The 18705-nt window shown below is 35.9% G+C and overlaps 2 protein-coding genes across 2 annotated transcripts in view; both read left to right on the forward strand.

Moving 5' to 3' along the window:
- The first annotated feature begins 341 nt into the window (after window positions 1-341).
- On the forward strand, window positions 342-3004 carry LOC110383957 (DNA excision repair protein ERCC-1). Its single transcript, XM_064037165.1, has 5 exons — window positions 342-505; window positions 658-728; window positions 1000-1194; window positions 1577-1762; window positions 2292-3004. The coding sequence occupies exons 1-5, from the start codon at window positions 400-402 to the stop codon at window positions 2616-2618; spliced, it is 885 nt and encodes a 294-aa protein (XP_063893235.1). The 5' UTR covers window positions 342-399; the 3' UTR covers window positions 2619-3004.
- A 134-nt stretch (window positions 3005-3138) lies between these two features.
- The window catches only part of LOC110383912 (uncharacterized), a 74196-nt gene continuing 58629 nt past the window's right edge, over window positions 3139-18705 (forward strand). The window contains exons 1-2 of the mRNA XM_049838589.2: window positions 3139-3486; window positions 15392-15628. Coding sequence (XP_049694546.2) covers window positions 15461-15628 — 168 coding nt within the window. The 5' untranslated portion in view covers window positions 3139-3486; window positions 15392-15460. The remainder of the gene's footprint in view (window positions 3487-15391; window positions 15629-18705) is intronic.

The raw sequence follows: 18705 nt of genomic DNA on the forward strand, positions 1-18705 counted from the left end.
ACAGATCTGCTAAACTTGTGATTGTGTCTTGTGACAGTTTCTGACGTTGACTTACGTATCTGACGATTTTAACTGTCACTGACGATTTGTGGAAAAATATAGATTGTGTGTTTGTAAATGGTTTGTGTTTAAGGTTTCTGAGAGTCCACGAGAAGAATAAAATTTGATTTATCATTGGCTTAGCTTTCATTCAGCACTTCTGCTTAGTCGAATTCATCAATATAATGATCAATATCCATTTGAAATATTTAGAAACATCATTTCATTGTCACTGTCACGTCACTGCAGTGCTAATGTCAAAATATAATATCAACAAACAAGCCGGGAGCAGAAACTGCGAAATATTTGAATTTGATTTATAATTTATTAATTCGCACTGTTGTGAGCTTTATTGTCTCAATGGAATTAGAAGATGGTTTCGACGATTTACTTGCTGAAATTAGTGAACCAACATCTCCAAAGCAGCTAAAACTTGAATCCGAAACTTTACATCAAGTTCAACCTGGTAGGTTGCAGTTTCCTTATCATGTCTGCATTTATTTATGAATGTTTATAAATCTACCTACCTGAAGATTATAAGTCGTAATATAAATCAAGTATATAAAAGTCGTTTCTGTAACTAGAAGAATGATTGATATAAACACTTATTTTTTTCAGGAACATCAAAAGATCCTGTTACCAAACCCGCATCTTCAAAGACGCACTGTGTACTAGTTAATCAAAAACAGGTAATTCAACCTAAATATGTATATATTTTAGTACATAACTGAATAATAAAACCAGCAAATCATACATTTTCACGAAGAGATTAACAAATTATGATGCAATATTGTGTAAATCTAAAAAAAGTATAACTCAAAAAATATTATCCAAAATATGTAAATACATACAAGAAGATTAACAATTGGCCCCCAAATTAGGCATGCCTATTTTGGGCATAATTTTATTGTTAATGAGCTACAGTATAATCCTAGTTGACTTAAAATATCTTTTTTTCAGAGAGGTAATCCAGTACTAAAGTTCATCACAAGTGTACCGTGGGAATATGATGATATAATACCCGACTATGAGGTGGGCAAAACTATATGCCTGCTGTTCCTGTCTCTCCGCTACCATAACATGAACCCCGACTATATACACAACAGAATCAAGGAGCTCGGGAAGAAGTATGAACTAAGAGTTCTATTGGTTCAGGTAACATATTTTTGAATTTTTTTTTTTTGAATTTTTTTGGTGAATAGTTTTGGACATTTTTGTCAATATAATTTCTTAAATGTATTGAATAACTAATTAATATGTAAGGAAGCTTTTTATTGCCTCTGAGTGTTAATCACCTAATGCTTGCTCAAAGTAGAAATAAGGCTTATGATGTTGTAAGGAAGGTTGTAACATATACAACAACCCTCCTTTGGAGCATTTGTGTAAAAAAAGAAATGGCAAGTGAAAGCATTGTTCTATCAATTTCATTTTTATAATGCAGTATAGTTTCATACTATTAACTTTCCCGAAACAAACAAAAACATTTTTTTCCTCTTTACAACATTAGAATAGATTTAAAAAGATTATCCTCTTTTAGGTAGATCTAAAAGAACCCCACAGTTCACTAAAGAACTTAACCAGGATATGTCTTTTGACTGACTTAACGCTAATGTTGGCATGGAATCCAGAGGAAGCAGCTAAAATCATAGAAAACTATAAGATTTATGAAAACAAACCACCTGACAGGATCATGGAAAAGATTGAGAATGATCCACATCAGAAGGTAATTATCATTTATTTATTTATTTAACTTTATGCAATCATACAATTACAAAGGCGGACTTAATGCCATGGGCATTCTCTCCAGTCAACCTTAAGGCGATCATTATTATTGTAACAACTAGCTTTTCCCTTAAAGTTTACCAGCTATACTAGCTTCCGCCCGTGGTTTCGCCCGCGTAGTGTTCCGTTATATTGCGTTTCCAAGAGAATTCTTCAAAAGTCTGGAAAAAAATATCCTATGGTTTTTCTCAAGGTCATCTCTATCTCTGTTTATTAAAATCGGTTCATAGGTTTAGATGTGAAAGCGTAACAGACAGACAGGCAGACAGAGTTACTTTCGCATTTGTAATATTAGTAGGGATTTTTGCAATGTTTCATCAAAAAACATAAGTCAGTACATAGGGCAGTACATAAGGGAGTACATAGGTGTAGTGTATATGGGAGCACATAAGGTTAAGGGAACATCTACATCAGGAAAGTACATACATTAAGAATTATCGACCCAAAAATAAATCGCGTTTCTTTTCTAGGTGATAAATGCATTAACGACAATAAAACCAGTCAACAAAACCGATGCTATGACGCTTATATCAATATTCGGTACGTTAGAAAATATGATAAAAGCATCGGAGGCAAGGCTCGCCGAATGTCCTGGGTTCGGAGCTACGAAAGCAAAGAAACTATACAAAGCTTTACATGAACCGTTCTTAAAACGAGCTAATGTTGATAAAAATACTAATAAGAATGATTTCGAAGGAGATATAAGTATAGAAGATATAGAAAAACTAGAAAATGATGTTGAACAAAATGAGGAAGAGAAACTAGCGAGTACTGAAGAAGTTCCGTCGAAAAGCTGATTGTAAGTTCAACTAAACGCCGGTAGATGGCGCAAGCTCACAAGTGTACTTTTAAATAGGTTTTGTGATTTTGTGCCTGACTGAAGAAATGTATCAAATCTTACCAAGGCAATAATAAGTGATTCATAAATAAATACGGTAATTTCAGTACCGAATTAAGAATACGGCATCCTATTAGGAATAATTTTATGAAGTTTTCTGTGTAAATATGCATGTAGAATTTGTTTACCCAGCTAAGATTTTAATTTGTAAGAAAATTGTGTGAAATCCCTTTTTATGTTATTTTTTAATATTTATTTGTTTATCAATTTATCAAAACGTTTGTTGTTATGAACCAAAACAATTTGTTGCTCGCTACACAAAATCAATAAACAGGTTTTTATCAAGTGCAGCTAATATTTTTTTCATCTCATCTCATTAAAAAGTTCCTATCCCTAGAAAGGGTTTGTTTTTAAGAGTACCTTTTTTTGGTATCGTATGTCGAGGGACGCTCGGCCGTTGCGCGCTTGAACCGCGGCGCGGCCGTCGAGTTCAAAATAAAACAATCAACAGCGAACCGGCTCCGCTCGTGGTTGGACGCGCGCCGCTGTGCCTTTGCCTGCCGTACCGACGAAATAAATAAACATTTGGCGGGAATGTGCAGATTCGAAATTTGAATGTGTTTTCCTTTTTCAATTTTTAATTTATTGAAGACGATTTAGTTTTTTTTTATAGAATTATTTTTACTTTTTTTTTGTGAAAAAGTTTGGTCGTACAGTTCGTGTTTTGGACCTCAAGTGATGGATTAAGTGGACTAATGTGAAATATTTTGAAGTGTAATGCTGAGTTATTGAAAGGACTGCCTCCTGCATGCGGATTTAAATTCATGGTAAGTGTGAACTTAATCTTTATTATTATTTCTTTCTTCATGTTTCGGCGTAGGTACCTATTGGTATTTTAATGTTTTTAATAGTATGTGTTAATAGAACGAAATATTTTTAAATGAATATTCTAAAATTTCAGTCTAGCATAGTTTGTCTTTGGTAAAAAAAAAAATATTTAAAAATACATTTAGATTGTTAACTATTTATTTTAAAAAAATATATATTTATCCTATTTTGCACTGCATAGTTAAAAACCGGTGCAAACCATAATCCAAACTTACGCAAAAGGGAACTTACCTATTAAAAATATAACCGACCAAAAAGTTATAGGAAGCGCGTCGTAGTCTCACGGCTATAACAAAATCTCAGGCCATTGTTATACCACCTAACTGATTACATTATTTCTTCTTGACTAGAATATTAACGAAATCCCAGCACAGTACGGCTTGGTCGTATAGTTAGTTCGTATTCGTAGTTTGAAAGCTAACCGCCTCTGAATGTGGTCAAAGCACTGCGAATGACCGTGAGCTTGGAGTTCAGTTTAAAGAGGTCTTGACATCGATTTTATGTGCAAAAATAATTCCTTGTGGAGATGGATTTATAGCCAATTTATCAACATCTCAATCTGCGGTTTATTTATCAATTTTTAAAGGAAAAATAAGTAAATAAGTAAAACCGCTAATAAACTTGTCACAGGAACTGGCCACAGAGGGTGCGGATTGCCTAATTGCGTTAAAAATGAAAATGATGAAAATGATACACCTTATTCCAATTACGACAATTTACTATTGAGTCTGTCTGTCTTATTCGAAACTGTGAGTCGTTAAATCTACCTCACGGACTACAAAGTCTTTAAGTCTCCCTTGACATTCTATTGTTTCAAAATACATCAGCATATTCATGCGAAGCAGGCTTGGCATAAAATTCTTTTTGCCTTTGCCTTGTAGCAATTTCACCGGCGAATTCAAAGCCAACTTGTCAGTGTCAAAATATGGAGAATACCTAGCAAGAATAGAGTTTGCTCTGCAGTTAATATAAACAATTTAATTTGGAATTTATGATAACTTGAATTTATTGGTCTGCTATGCTTACTATATTCTAGCTGATTAGGTGCTATAATTCCTCCCACACCAGTCTAATGAACAATACTTTATGTCCAAGTTGTTCCGATAGACAGATACAGAAACCTTTATAACTATGTTCCTAAACATTATTGTTCCGTCTAGTCTACAGCAAATTGCAATTAACATAATAGAGTTATTACTAAATGTATCTAAAGTCGGCCACATCGACATTTGCCTACATTACGGTTTTAGAAACACGTCTTTCTCAACGGAGAAAGGATTTGCAACATAAAATGATACAAATTGTGTGTCTACTACCTATGTAATCATGTAGTTAATATGAATGTTTGCATGACTCAATATTAGACCACCTTGACGCTTTTGAATTGAGATTAATTACTTTTTTGCACGTCAAAAAAGACTGAGTCAATACTTAATAGTTTGCAAGAAATAATTAGCTCGGAAAAAATATTACTGAATCAATTGTTCCAGCTATTCAATTTTACCGTCACTTAAAATTCGCCATCATTAGCGTATTTTGTCGACAAATTAGATAATCTATACTAAATTCCAAACTTAACATTCAAGAACAAATCAACTGAATCAACAGTTTAATCAACGCCTGACCCTATTTCACCCAAATACGAGTTTACTACCTTAACGTATTCCGTTACAATATTTGTACACCAGTTGTAATTGTAACACTACAACATAATGGTGGAAATAAACGATTGTTTCTTAATAGCATTCGAATGATTTAAAACAGCATCTACGCCTTAATCATCATTTAGAAATAATATATGCCTACTATCACGGTGTGCTGTAGCTAACTTATAATTACGAGTACACTGCAGCAATTTTTAACCCCCGACGCAAAAACGACGGGGTGTTATAAGTTTGACGTGTCTGTGTGTGTGTGTGTGTGTGTGTGTGTGTGTGTATGTGGCATCGTAGCTCCCAAACGGATGATCCGATTATAATGCGGTTTTTTTTGTTTAAAAGGTATGTCAGTCGGGAGTGTTCTTAGCTATGTGTGGTGGAAATCGGTTCAGGTCTTCAAGGTCATCAGCTCGATTGTTAGGTGTGATAGGAATGTTACACGCTCAGTTTACTTGCAAGCATATGTGGGAGCTGAAATTTGAAACACTAATGTCTTCTGGAACCACTGAGCTGGTCTGCTGGTAGGGCACGAAGGTAGGAGACGTAACCCTGAACTGCCTTTTGGGAAACCCATAGAGTTTGGGCTCGTTGAATTTGTCTTGACGAGTTCTCTTCATGTTTCTGATTGACGAGAACCTGATGCTGGAAATGGGATGTGGCGGATGAAACCCTGGAATGCCGGAATGAAACGGATAAACCGATTTATATTTTTACTGAAAATCTAGAATGACCAAAGGTTAATCTTTATTGTTTCTCAATCTGTGCAATTCTCCCAGAGCCAGTTTGTCATGAGGATTGTTAAACAGCTTCCTTTGGCTGAGATCGCATATAGCGACCCCATCCTAAGATAAAAGAAATTAAACGAAAGAAGGAAAAATTAAGGAGATCCTTCAAAAAGCATGAAATAAAATTAAATTATAAATTTAAAAAAACCCCCGACCCAAAAAAAGTACGCAATAATTATGACAGAAGGTAAAAACGCTGAACCCTATAAAAAAGCATAAAATAACTTTTAACACTACGTAAGTACCAACTAAAGCATGTCAGACTAAACTAAATTTTGACATGTCGGGGGACCGCTTTTTACCTTCAAAAATACTTACATAAATTAAATGATACCTACTTAATTACAACATTCGTATAATAAAAACACGTATCGAAAGTAATGAATTAGAGCGGTCCCCCGACACGACAAAATTTAGTTTAGTCTGACATGCTTTAGTTGGTACTTACGTAGTGTTAAAAGTTATTTTATGCTTTTTTATAGGGTTCAGCGTTTTTACCTTCTGTCATAATTATTGCGTACTTTTTTTGGGTCGGGGGTTTTTTTAAATTTATAATTTAATTTTGTAAGGCATACAAAAAATAATGGCATGGTTCATACGGCTATGAGTGCCGAGTGCCGGTTTCGAGAGGCTACTTATTTAAAAGTGCGACTAACAGGTGAACTGAGCACGTGCCTCTTGCCAGGTGGAGAAGCAATTTTTTTAATGCCTGTATAATTAACTACGTCCATACAGATAAATAGACCTGTCGTACTGGGTTATTGGAGAACTGCTGAATTGGGAAGAATTACTTTGTTGGTTCTATGTATAAAATAAAATTGTCTTGGGCTTATAGATAGAGCCTGTTTTCTTAGGCGAAGATATTACCTACATTGGATTTGGCATCCAATGGAGGCTTTAAAACTTGATTCGTATTCTGTTCATTTGGTATTAAAACGAATTCTAAATCAACGAACAGGTTTCTTCGATTAATATTTAAATTGAGCTACCGTTCTCGGAGATCTGGAAGAATTGAGTGGCTGCCGTATGCATACAAGTTAACAAGCTCACGGACGGTTCCCCGTTATATAAATATGTTGATAGCCGATTCTGTCATTGCACAGATCCTAGCATTTATCAACAGTTATATTTCCGCGGTGTGCAATTATTTAATGCGCCTAAGCATGAAATATCGCATGCTCGATTTAACCCACTTGTAACTAGTACGTATGACACGATATTTTCGTGTCACAAGGCAGCTATGTCGTGTCAACTGTTTGTTTATGAAGTTTTCTAATTGGCGTGTGGTCTTATGGAAGGAATTGTTTCTTATATACGATTGGATTTGAATCAATCGATAAGATTAATAGAATTCTTTGATTTAAGTTTTTCCTTATGAGATCATAGAACCTAGTCTTTTCTTCATAAATCTCTATCGTCAATGGTTTGCATTATGCTTTAGCTTTCTTTATAAATCTTATGAATACCTTATTGTTTTATTGTCATGGTTGATGTAACTATGAGTATATGATCAGGCTCGAGGCCACATCGTGATCATCTCGAGAACTTCGTGTGACAAGTATGTCTCTGGCGGTGATCGTGATTGCTTTCATCGAGATATGGGCCACATCACGACTGGCTAATCTCAGCCAATCTACCATTGAACGTTGGAACTTGTAAACAATAGACCGCGGGAACTATGGTTTGTGAAACTGTGACAAACATATGCGAATACGAATGTCTAACGTATGTACCGAGGAGAACGAGCTCATGTTTACCTGTCCGAGTTTCAGCAATCATTTTCAACTGTGCTTTAATGTTCCCAATTCATGCACCAGCCAATAAAGAACGTCATATGTTATGGAATTACGTATGACAAATTAAATACATTGTATAAACAATATGATCGAGAGCACATTACCACTTCATAATCAAATAATGTTTGGCTGATAGAGACATAATCGCCAATAATAGCGCGTGACATCATTTTGCTGAAGCTTTAGTTACAATATCGTTCACATGTGTTTATGGGGTACAAGGATATTTTGAACAAATTATGTGTTAATGCTGCGTAAATATGAGCAAAACTGTGTACCTATTTTGTAAGAGAATGTCGCAATATTGTTTTGCACGGAGGTGTATCATGTTAGGGGTGCTGTATTTTCGTGTTGACGAGTCTCTTTCTGTATATCCGTACACAATGGAAGGAGTTGTTTCATAAGTCCAGAGTTGTGTACTCTATGGGGCTTTTTGTTGACCAGTACATTGAGGAATGAGGGTCATTAATGTATAATGTCCCACGTTGACACCTCTTTTCAAGATGCTGTAGGTATTTTAGACGTAACGCCTTCGTCGTCACGCGAATCAGTTACGCTACTTAGACATTGTATAATTCAATTCAATTTTAGATGACTTTGTGCTCTGCGATCGTTGGTGGTCTAATGAAAGTTTTAATAAGTGTAGCTACGGGATTTATTATATAAATGTATCTACGGGATTTAATACATGCCTTATGTGGCCTTCCATTAGTAGTTTGTAGATGTGTGTTCTACTTCTCATATGTAAGGTGGTGGCATTAGGTCTTATGAATATTGAATATCTCCTTGAAGGTATTGGTTTTTAATTTTCTGGTTTACCTTTACCTCTCCTTTACCTGGTTGGATGTTAGGTACTGCTCTTAAATTGCCTAGTTTGCTTAAAGGTAGGACTTCTTTTCAGACTCGTTTACCTTTAAATCGTTGACGGTGTATAATAATTCTTTTGTAAATAAACTGAGTATTGTAATGAAACTGTGACGTTTAATATGTGAAAAATAATGACCATGCTACCGAAATTACTAGCTGATCATTTCAGTGTTGTTTACTGACCTGCTGTTTTTATTAGTTTCGGAGCCAAATGTGTTTATCGTATAGAAGGAATAGTGTCATAAAATAATAATAGTAATATTATGCGCGGCGCAGCGTTTTGACTCGTGCCATCTCGCGGGTCGGCGACTCGTCGCACGCGCAGCCTCCGCTTCTTCCTCTTTTTGTAACGTGTAATCAAGTTCGTGACGTTGGCATGTGTGCGTTCCTTTTGATGGTGTGCGCACGTGTGTTGTAAGAAAACTTTGTCCGTCTGCGGCTCCACGTCGCCGTGTAAATTTCAGAACGATTTCGATTATATTTTTATGTTTCGTGCCGAATAATTAAACCTACCTGTCTGAGTTTGAAGATTGGCTAGACATTCTATATATAGATTTTATTATTTTTAACTGGTTCTACTCTAATTTATTGCGTGTTGCCTGTCTATTTCATGTTCTGATTTTAGACAGGTACGTAGGTACGATGAAACTGACACTAACTACATACAATGTTGATTTAGAGGACATAAGTCTAAAGTGCCTTTTCTTTCTTTCAAGAGGCATCAATCAATAACCTTGTCAGTTGAATACTTGGTAGAACTTAAGTGCCTACCTAGTGCCATCTAACCTCAAATACCCTCGGGGTTTAGGTCAAAGGTAGGCGCTCCACTTAAAACTAGTATCCAGCGATGTCACGGCTAAACTAGAAAGAAACGGCTTCGATAGTCCATGTCTAGTGAGTGGAAGTGGCAAAAAATGTGGAACATATTCTTTTTGTGTTATTCTCTTTTAGCTTGAGGCTTCATTCCTACCGCAATGGCAAGACAATTATCTGAAGAATGTAGGCAGCTCTCATTGATTCTGATTGGACTATCCCCGTGATCTTGGAATAATTACAATGTGCTGCAATGTTAACATATATTCAGCAATGCAGTACAAATGAATCGGCTTCTTGTTAGAGAGCCAGGTTAAAGTACTTTTGATAGGTAGGGGAAAGTGGTATAAGATGGGGTCGTGGGGTAAGATGGGGATTGCGAAAAAAAGAATGTTCCAAACATGCTTTAAAATTACTACTAACGTCATCTAATGGCCTTTTGAGTAACTTATTCAGTGCCGCAAGTGTCATGGCAGAAAGTGCGTGCATTGAGATTTCGTAAGTAATTTATTGATTTTGACGCTTTTAATCTAATATTTCGATTAAGTGATCTACGTTACTGTGTGAAATATGTGACAATAAGACGGACGAGGTATTTTTTCCTAAAGCTGACATATTTTACCAACTTATGAACAATGTTTCAATCGATTAGCTTTGGTTTTCTAATCTTAAAAAAATAAAGTTTGGTAAATTGTCGTTTGGGGCATGATGGGGTACAAACTGCCATACTTACGGAATCTCCATATAAAGCTGAACTAGAAGAAAGACAAAGACGTAAGAAACCGAAAACACAAAATAAGAAGACACAAAAGAAACCCAATAAAAAAACTAATAAGCCAGCTAAAAAAAATGATGAATCTGAGAGTGTCACTGAGGATACTGAATATCAACACTGTCAGGGTTTGTATTCTCAATCTACTGAAGGATGGATCACTCTTGTCAGTTGTGTGGAAGATGGGCGCATTGTTCATGTGCAGGAGTTGAAGACGATGATGATGAGGCGGTACATATTTGTCCAAATTGTGGCGACAGTGATTGATTTAATGTACCCCACAATCATACCCCATCTTGCCCCATTGACGGGGGCAAGATGGGACAAAACACAGTTTTGAAAAAAAAAATATTTTCATAAGATTTAAATTTTTGAGTTAATGTTGATTAGAATATAAGAGTACTAAGGCTGATTGTTTCTTAAGTAAAGTTTCTATGTTGTATAATAATTTTTTGTTTGTATTTCAGCAACTTTTCCTTAAAGGCCCCATCTTATACCACTTTCCCCTAGTACAAGCAATGGCTTGTTTTTATTGCGAGTGAAGCACGTAGCTAACATATTTATTAGCATTCAGTAGAGCATTGATCAAACATGGGCTATAACATTTTTATGAGGATACAAAGTTACGTGCGCCTTGTAGACGTACCTCATAGTTCGAGACATACTTTATAGGTGCTCGAGTCAAAGGGAATGCTTTTAAGGTTATCAACTCAAAATTATTTATTACTAATGGAACACTTGAAACAATCCCTCGCTTTCTTTAAGTTTTTGTGTGAAGTTGGATTTTTTGTTCTCATGGTAATGTGCAACCACTTGAGCGTTTTCTTATTTTTTCTGCAGTGTGAGCGGCTTTGATGCCGAATCACACGCTAAGTTAACCGCTTGAGATAAGTTTTTTAGATTAAAACCTAAGAATAATATTTTTCTCAGAATTAGCTATCTAACTTGTCACTTCGCACTTAATTCAATTGCAAATGTAAAGTGTAACTCCAAGTGGTATTTCTGCGTTAAAATCATATATTCATCATGTTCAAAAAAAAATATAGATTCTAAAATTATAAATTTAAAAAAACCCCCGACCCAAAAAAAGTACGCAATAATTATGACAAAAGGTTAAAAACGCTAAACCCTATAAAAAGCAAAAAATAACTTTTAACACTACGTAAACTAAATTTTGTCGTGTCGGGGGACCGCTCTTATTCATTACTTTAGATACGTGTTTTTTTTTTAAACGAATGTTGTAATTAGTTAGGTATCATTTGATTTATGTAAGTATTTACGAAGGTAAAAAGCGGTCCCCCGACACGTCAAAATTTAGTTTACGTAGTGTTAAAAGTTATTTTTTTTTATAGGGTTTAGCGTTTTAACCTTTGTCATAATTATTGCGTACTTTTTGGGTCGGGGTTTTTAAATTTATAATTTAATTTTATTTCATGCTTTTTAAAGGAGCTCCTTAATTTTTCCTTCTTTCATTTAATTTATTTTATCTTAAGATGGGGTCGCTATATGCGATCTCGGCCAAAGGAAGCTGTTTAACAATCCTCATGACAAACTGGCTCTAGGAGAATTGCACAGATTGAGAAACAACAAAGATTAACCTTTGGACATTCTAGATTTTCAGCAAAAATGTAAATCGGTTTATCCGTTTCATTCCGGCATTCCAGGGTTTCATCCGCCACATCACATTTCCAGCATCAGGTTCTCGTCAATCAGAAACATGAAGAGAACTCGTCAAGACAAATTCAACGAGCCCAAACTCGATGGGTTTACTAAAAGGCAGTTCAGGGTTACGTCTCCTACCTTCGTGCCCTAACAGCAGACCAGCTCAGTGGTTCCAAAAGACATTAGTGTTTCAAATTTCAGATCCCACATATACTTGCAAGTAAACTGAGCGTGTAACATTCCTATCACATCTAGCAAACGAGCTGATGACCTTGAAGACCTGAACCGATTTCCACCAAACATAGCTAAGAACACTCCCGACTGACATACCTTTTAAACAAAAAAAACCGCATTACAATCGGATCATCCGTTTGGGAGCTACGATGCCACATACACACACACACACACACACAGACACGTCAAACTTATAACACCCCGTCGTTTTTGCGTCGGGGGTTAAAAATTACGGTAAACAAACACTTAAAGTAACCGTCAATTATTTATCAATTTCTATGGATGGAACCAGTCACCGGGTAAGAGGAACGTGACGTAGCAATAAACAACAATTGCTTGATTGCTGCCCAAACTAACATGTTATTAAGCTTTTAAAGAACGTTTAGTGACAAAACGCATCATCATACATGGAACATGATTGAAGTCTTATTTCTCCGTCGAGAATGCTACGAATACAATTGAAAGTTATAATTATAATTACCTCGAATAAAAAATTAATAGCTGCTATACTTTTTTTTGGTTGGAGCGCATTTCTAGAAAGTAATAGACAAAGCCTTTGAGGAAAGAAGTGAAATGTCTTACAACGCGAGATAAAAAGTGAATCTTGAGCGTATCTAACTCAGGAATGAGGATTGCGGTCGTCAGACTGATCATTTCGGTGATTACAAGCGTCGTTATTATCCACGTGGTGTTAGAGTCCATTCTCCCGTGAAAAGTGCAAGAATTTATGATTTAGAAATAAATCGTAAATATAATATAGTAATTCTATTACTGTGATAAGGTTTTTATGGCGTATATGTGATGTTATTTTAAATTGTATGCTCTACTTGCCAGGATTCAATCAAAACTTTTGAGGTACCTACCTACTTTGTAGAATCGCTATAAATTCAAATATATTTCATCGATAAAACTAAGTATACCTAAAGAAATCTTCAGCCAAATTAAAGGCTTCATTAGTCAAAATATCCTTAATTAGGAAGGCTGCTGTAATTCCTAAAGGAGTCTGAAGATTTTATATCCCAAGAATGCTAACGAAACCAAGTTGTGGAGCATAACACTTGAGATTAATTATTTTGGGTGCACGGATTATGCACGCTCTGTCCGTACCGACGCTGTTATGGGGTTTTTAACCCTTTTATACTTTTGTAATTTAATTGTTGGTTACGTTTTATTGAGCGTCTCGAAGATCAAAATGCATCCATGTTGGGTTTTAATTAAGAAAGCTTTAGATTATAATTGATTGTGATGTTTTTATTAACGCAAAGAAGTTAGTTACAAGCTCAGCTTAATATGTGGTTAGAGAGATCGGAGAAAGAAGAATGACGAAATAGAAATGATGAGAATTTTAATTATACACAACACAATGTTTACTGCTGCCGAATGTTCTGCAGCGAGCCGTTTCAACTTACTACAAATATTTATGCTCTGGAATCTGTAATCACAATCTCAGTTACTTGTAACAGAATCTGTAAATAAAAACCGAGACGGGAACGTGTTGTGTTGCGTAACAAGCAAATGATATCCAGGAATTAACCCCGTTTTTTCTGAAATTATCGATAGATCGGAAGTGTGGCCGCAAGTAACTGACTGAAATAGCTCAGCATGCTTGCTTAGTATTTAGAAACAACATGTAAACTCAACACGTACGCGGGCATTTGCATCACAAAATATATTGGCGCCTTTAACGGAATCTATAACATTAGGATAGAAAAGATAGATGCCATTTATGGTGATGCAGTGTTTGTTACGACACAAAGATTTTATAATTGCAAGCATTTGCACATATGTGTGTATCTACCATCTACCACACCTAATTTCATTCATAAAATATTTTTGACACTTTTGTCCAAGGTAAAAAGTTGATCAAAAATCCGATTCATGAAACTACAGGTGATTCCAAAATTCGTTCATAAATCATGCGGTTTGAAATAAACCGTTTTATTGCAAGGCGTTTCGCAGAAGCCCGCACATGTGCCATGTGCATGCGACGCACCGCAGGGCGCCGGCGCACGACTTGCAACACTAATTTGGACAAATCAGCAACAAGGCCCTGATTCTTTATACCCATTGTATAAACCGATACAAATAAAAATAAATGATCGACAAATAAATGTACAGCGTAATTGGGGCATTTAAATTAAGTCGTGTTTTGTTTGGTAACTCTAACGGATTTCAGGCTTTATTTTAACAATCTTAATTAAATCAGTTTTTTGTAACTCGTGTTAGTTTAGTTATGCGGATGGCTTCTGTTTTAATAGCTGATAATAATTAGCAGCAAGTATGGCTGTAGCTCTGTTAATTGCCATTTTTGCTCCTTACTTAGGATCTTGTTATGTCTTCCGGGCACGTTTTTATAAACAACTCGCTATGTATTCTTACACAAAAGCGTCTAGCAGCCATATCGCGTGAAAATTCTTTTGTTATGTTTTTTTAGATTTCTATATTGTTGTGACTTAGGTGCCTATTTTCTACATTTACCAGTGGAACGAATTTTGAAAAGCACTTGATGGTATGACGTCAGCCCGTTAGAGTGAAGGATCTATTGTGTTTCGTGTTGCAAAACCTATTAGGTACTGTTTTGCTGACATAATTTTCACGGGCTGTCACGAACAATCAATCGGTAATTAGGTAGCTTTGCAACCATTTGCCTGCCCTCAACAAAGGTTGACAACGAACGACACAGTTCATTGTTGTCCCGTAGCTAACAATGCTCGTGACTTGACTAGTGAAAGGAATCAGCTAATGAATCATTGTGTAATTAAATATGAAAACTCGCCTTATTAATCCCAATGTAACAATTATATGAATGAGAAATCAGAACACGATAGTCGACTCCGCCCCTCGATTGTCTTGTCTAGGCTGTGTGAACGTTTCGTCAAATGTAGCTACGTGTTGTCTACTTCTAACTGATATTCTTGCATTATTTTCACGTTATGGCAATAAAAACGTGATGAGTTTGCTCTATTTATTCTTTATGGCTATAAAAAACGGTCTCAACTAAATGTAGCGCACTTGCACTGAAATTCGCAATAAAAAAATCTTAGGATTTCCTTATATGATTCTTATTCAAGACAATAAGTAAAAATTCTGCTTGGAAATAATTATTTACCACACATGCATTTTCGGTTCCGCATGTCTTTGATATATTGCACAAAGGTTTAAATAAATCTTCAGATAATCCGACAGCTCCATACATCACTGTTGTAAACCAAATTGCAGATATAACAGTTGCCGTATTTTTCTTCTTATTTTTTCAGATATCGAAATGTGGCGAGTGAATGGATTACTATAGTGCTTTCTTCAAAATGGCGGGTTGGTGATTCAAAATGGCGCCAACAATGGTGACTCCCGCGCACGAACGTTACGCGCGTGACGTTGAACTCCGACCGCAACATTCGAGAGATGGATCTCGAGATTCGGGCATCTTTCACACCACTAAAGGACTTTGGAATGCTCCTGGACAGAACAACTGCTTTTTGAATAGTGCTGTACAGGTGAGTTAATATTTTACTACTATCTAGTTATTTGTCTATGGTAAACGTCAAATGCGAAAAAAACAATAAGGTGATCTCTCTGAATCGCAATGCAATTGATCCCATAACAAAGAGTCATGTTTCATGAAATGTTTTTCTGTTGAGAGTCACTAGATTCGCATTTGTTTTTTACCTACAGGACAAACTGCAGTTACATGCTGTGCAACATACATGTTCTGCACATATGTGACCTGTCTGACCTTCACTTATAGGATTGTTTAATGAGCTTTAGCAAAATTCCTCGAAGGTTGAAGGCAAACAAGTACATAAAAGGCTGTATGCGAAGTTCAAGCATCTGATTGTTTAAACATCGTAGGTGGTGTGTTGATACGTGTCACGTCCATATATTAGAAGATAGACGTGAGATTTTTAATAAAATGCGTCATTTTTATTTCTGGTGAAAAATTGCCTATTAGCAAAGTCTACGAATTGGGAAGCACTTAATTATGAAATGCTAGAGATTGATATCTATAACATGTTTAACACATAACGTCGATGTTTTAGCTACTTTTTAAACGATATAATTTGGTGATTTTACACGCTGCATATAAACAACGTTAATCTAAATTTTAAAGCGATCTTATTTATTTATAACTTAATACATATTCATGCTTAATGTTAGCAACGATGATGATTAGAATCATTAACACTAACGTTGATTACTGACTTAAACTATAGGCATTTATTTTCGTTCGTGGAAAGATTTCATTTTTAAGTTGACGTAAATAATATTCGGAGATAAATTCGGAGATAAACGAGAAGCATTAGTAGGCTGTCATTGGCACGCCTCGGAGCATTATTCAAATTTCATCAAGTAAGCTGGGGTTAATCCTCTATCTGGAATATTTAACAAAGCATTATTCGTTATCGCGCTTAGATATTAAGAGCGAAGTTTGAAATACTGGTGTATTAGTGGGTGTTCTTACGAAGTGTTGGCTTAAAAGCTTTCCTTTTTTGTTTGTCATTAATCAATGGGGCTAATAGCAATTAGAATACTTAAAACTTTTACATTGTGATCCAATTTTTCTTATGTCTGCTATACACTATCAGAATGATATAACAAAGTAACGAGATGTAACTGTAGGTATATTGTTGTTTTTTGTTCGGACTTTCTAAAGCTCAGTTTGTTATAAAATACTGCTACTTCCACACATTATGGTCAAAGGTAAACATTCAAATTATAAGCGGACAATATGGTTTGGTGACACACGTAAGAAGTAACGGCGTGTACTCATTTACACCGGTTCTCTTCATAAATATTACAAACGAAAATGAATCATAATGATAGGAGCTTAAAGCTCAATCTTGCGTCTTTTTTCTAGCTGATGATGACACTGTTGGCTATTTCCATTAGGGGTCGTTTGTTGACGTGACTTCTATACTAATAAAGTGTAGAACCTGTTTAGAGCCTTTTTGTAGTAGCGTCAATATTTTGAAGTAGCTGGTGGGCCCCAAAATATGTATCGAATTACAGACGACATAGTTTGAACATGGGAATTTGGAAGATGGTTCCTCTACCTGATACTAATTTGGGTCACAACTCGAAGCTTCTGAAGATGATTTTGACGTTACTTGAACATAATTGGAGGAGTAAATTAACTCGCACAGAAAAAGAAAGGCACGCTTTTTGAAACCGAAAATTTCATTTCTTGCCGTTGTTTTCACAAAACAACAATATGTTAATTACTGGCTTATCTTCCGCGCGTGTCATATTCTCGCGAAGAGAAAGACGTCGATGAAGTGGTAAGTTTTTGTACAATAACCACTTATGTAGTGTTACATTTCCCACATCGGCGTCGTCTCACCAGCAGTCTACATCGTCTAACGAAAATGTTACGTCGTACCGGTAATAGGTTTAGCGCGATCGTGGGAACAACATGGCTGTCTTAATTACTAAAACATCGAATTACTGTTATCGATTGATTTGAATAAAGAGATAAGAAGTATTAAGCGCGAAATTAATAGACGAAATGTGAAATGTTGACAGCCTTTAAAACATTGACGCTCTTGTATGGGAACTCCATTATTTACAACCCAGAATTTAGAAACTCGTTTTAAAATAGTGAACTATTTACAGCATACCTTACATTCAGTCCATTCTGATCTGGTTTACACCTTTCTGTATCACTTACACCGAGAACTAATCATCGTAGTAAACAAACTATGTATTCCGGTTCTGACATACGCATAGCTCGCGTTCCGAGGCGCTCGTACTCACTTGATAAATCTGATCCAATTTACATAGACGTAATTACCACACGGAAAAGATGCGAGAGCTTACAAAAAACTTACAACCATCGGCTCTGGGCGTAATGACGTGTACCATGGTTGCCGCATCAAACTCCCATTAAAATGCCTGTCTATACATCGCGTGAAGATTCCTCGAAAAGAGACAAATGATGTCATAGCTCCCAGCGAACGTGTGTGATCTTATTTAGGGCCGAGATTTTAATAACGCAACGATTACAATGTCTTCTCATCTCATGTTATTGTTTCAGACAGTCTATCAAAGCGTGTATGTGCATTACTCACTATTACGGCATTTGTATATTTACCTTTAGACATGTTGACGAGCATGTCTTTGAAATTGCTTTTCTGAAATGGTTCCTTTGACTGCCCAACAATTAGGTGGTCGTAAAAACATAAGTAAATAACGTAAAGGAATGTGTATTATACAGACTTCAACTAAACTACCAATGAAACAATTTTAAAGAACACGTCAGCAAATCCTTTACACAGATTTGCGAACCTCTGTGAATCCAATAAGAGTCGTAGATTTTATTATATAACATTCCTTTGGCTTTAAAAGCGTAACCAAAGAAATATACCATGAATAAGTTGGCACGAGCCAGGAATGTGTGAAAAAGTAAAGTGTTGAAGGCGACATGGGGTTTAGGCGTCAGAGCGACGTGACGCGACAGAGATTGCGTCGTCTGCCTTATGATGGATTACACCTCGCAACTTGTTACTTCTTAGAAAATGCGAAGTACGAGATGAACCTGGGCAATTTGTGTGAACATTATTTCAATCTGCTGCGT

The sequence above is a fragment of the Helicoverpa armigera genome, chromosome 12, assembly GCF_030705265.1.
Source record: "Helicoverpa armigera isolate CAAS_96S chromosome 12, ASM3070526v1, whole genome shotgun sequence".
NCBI classification, from domain to species: Eukaryota; Metazoa; Arthropoda; class Insecta; order Lepidoptera; family Noctuidae; genus Helicoverpa; species Helicoverpa armigera.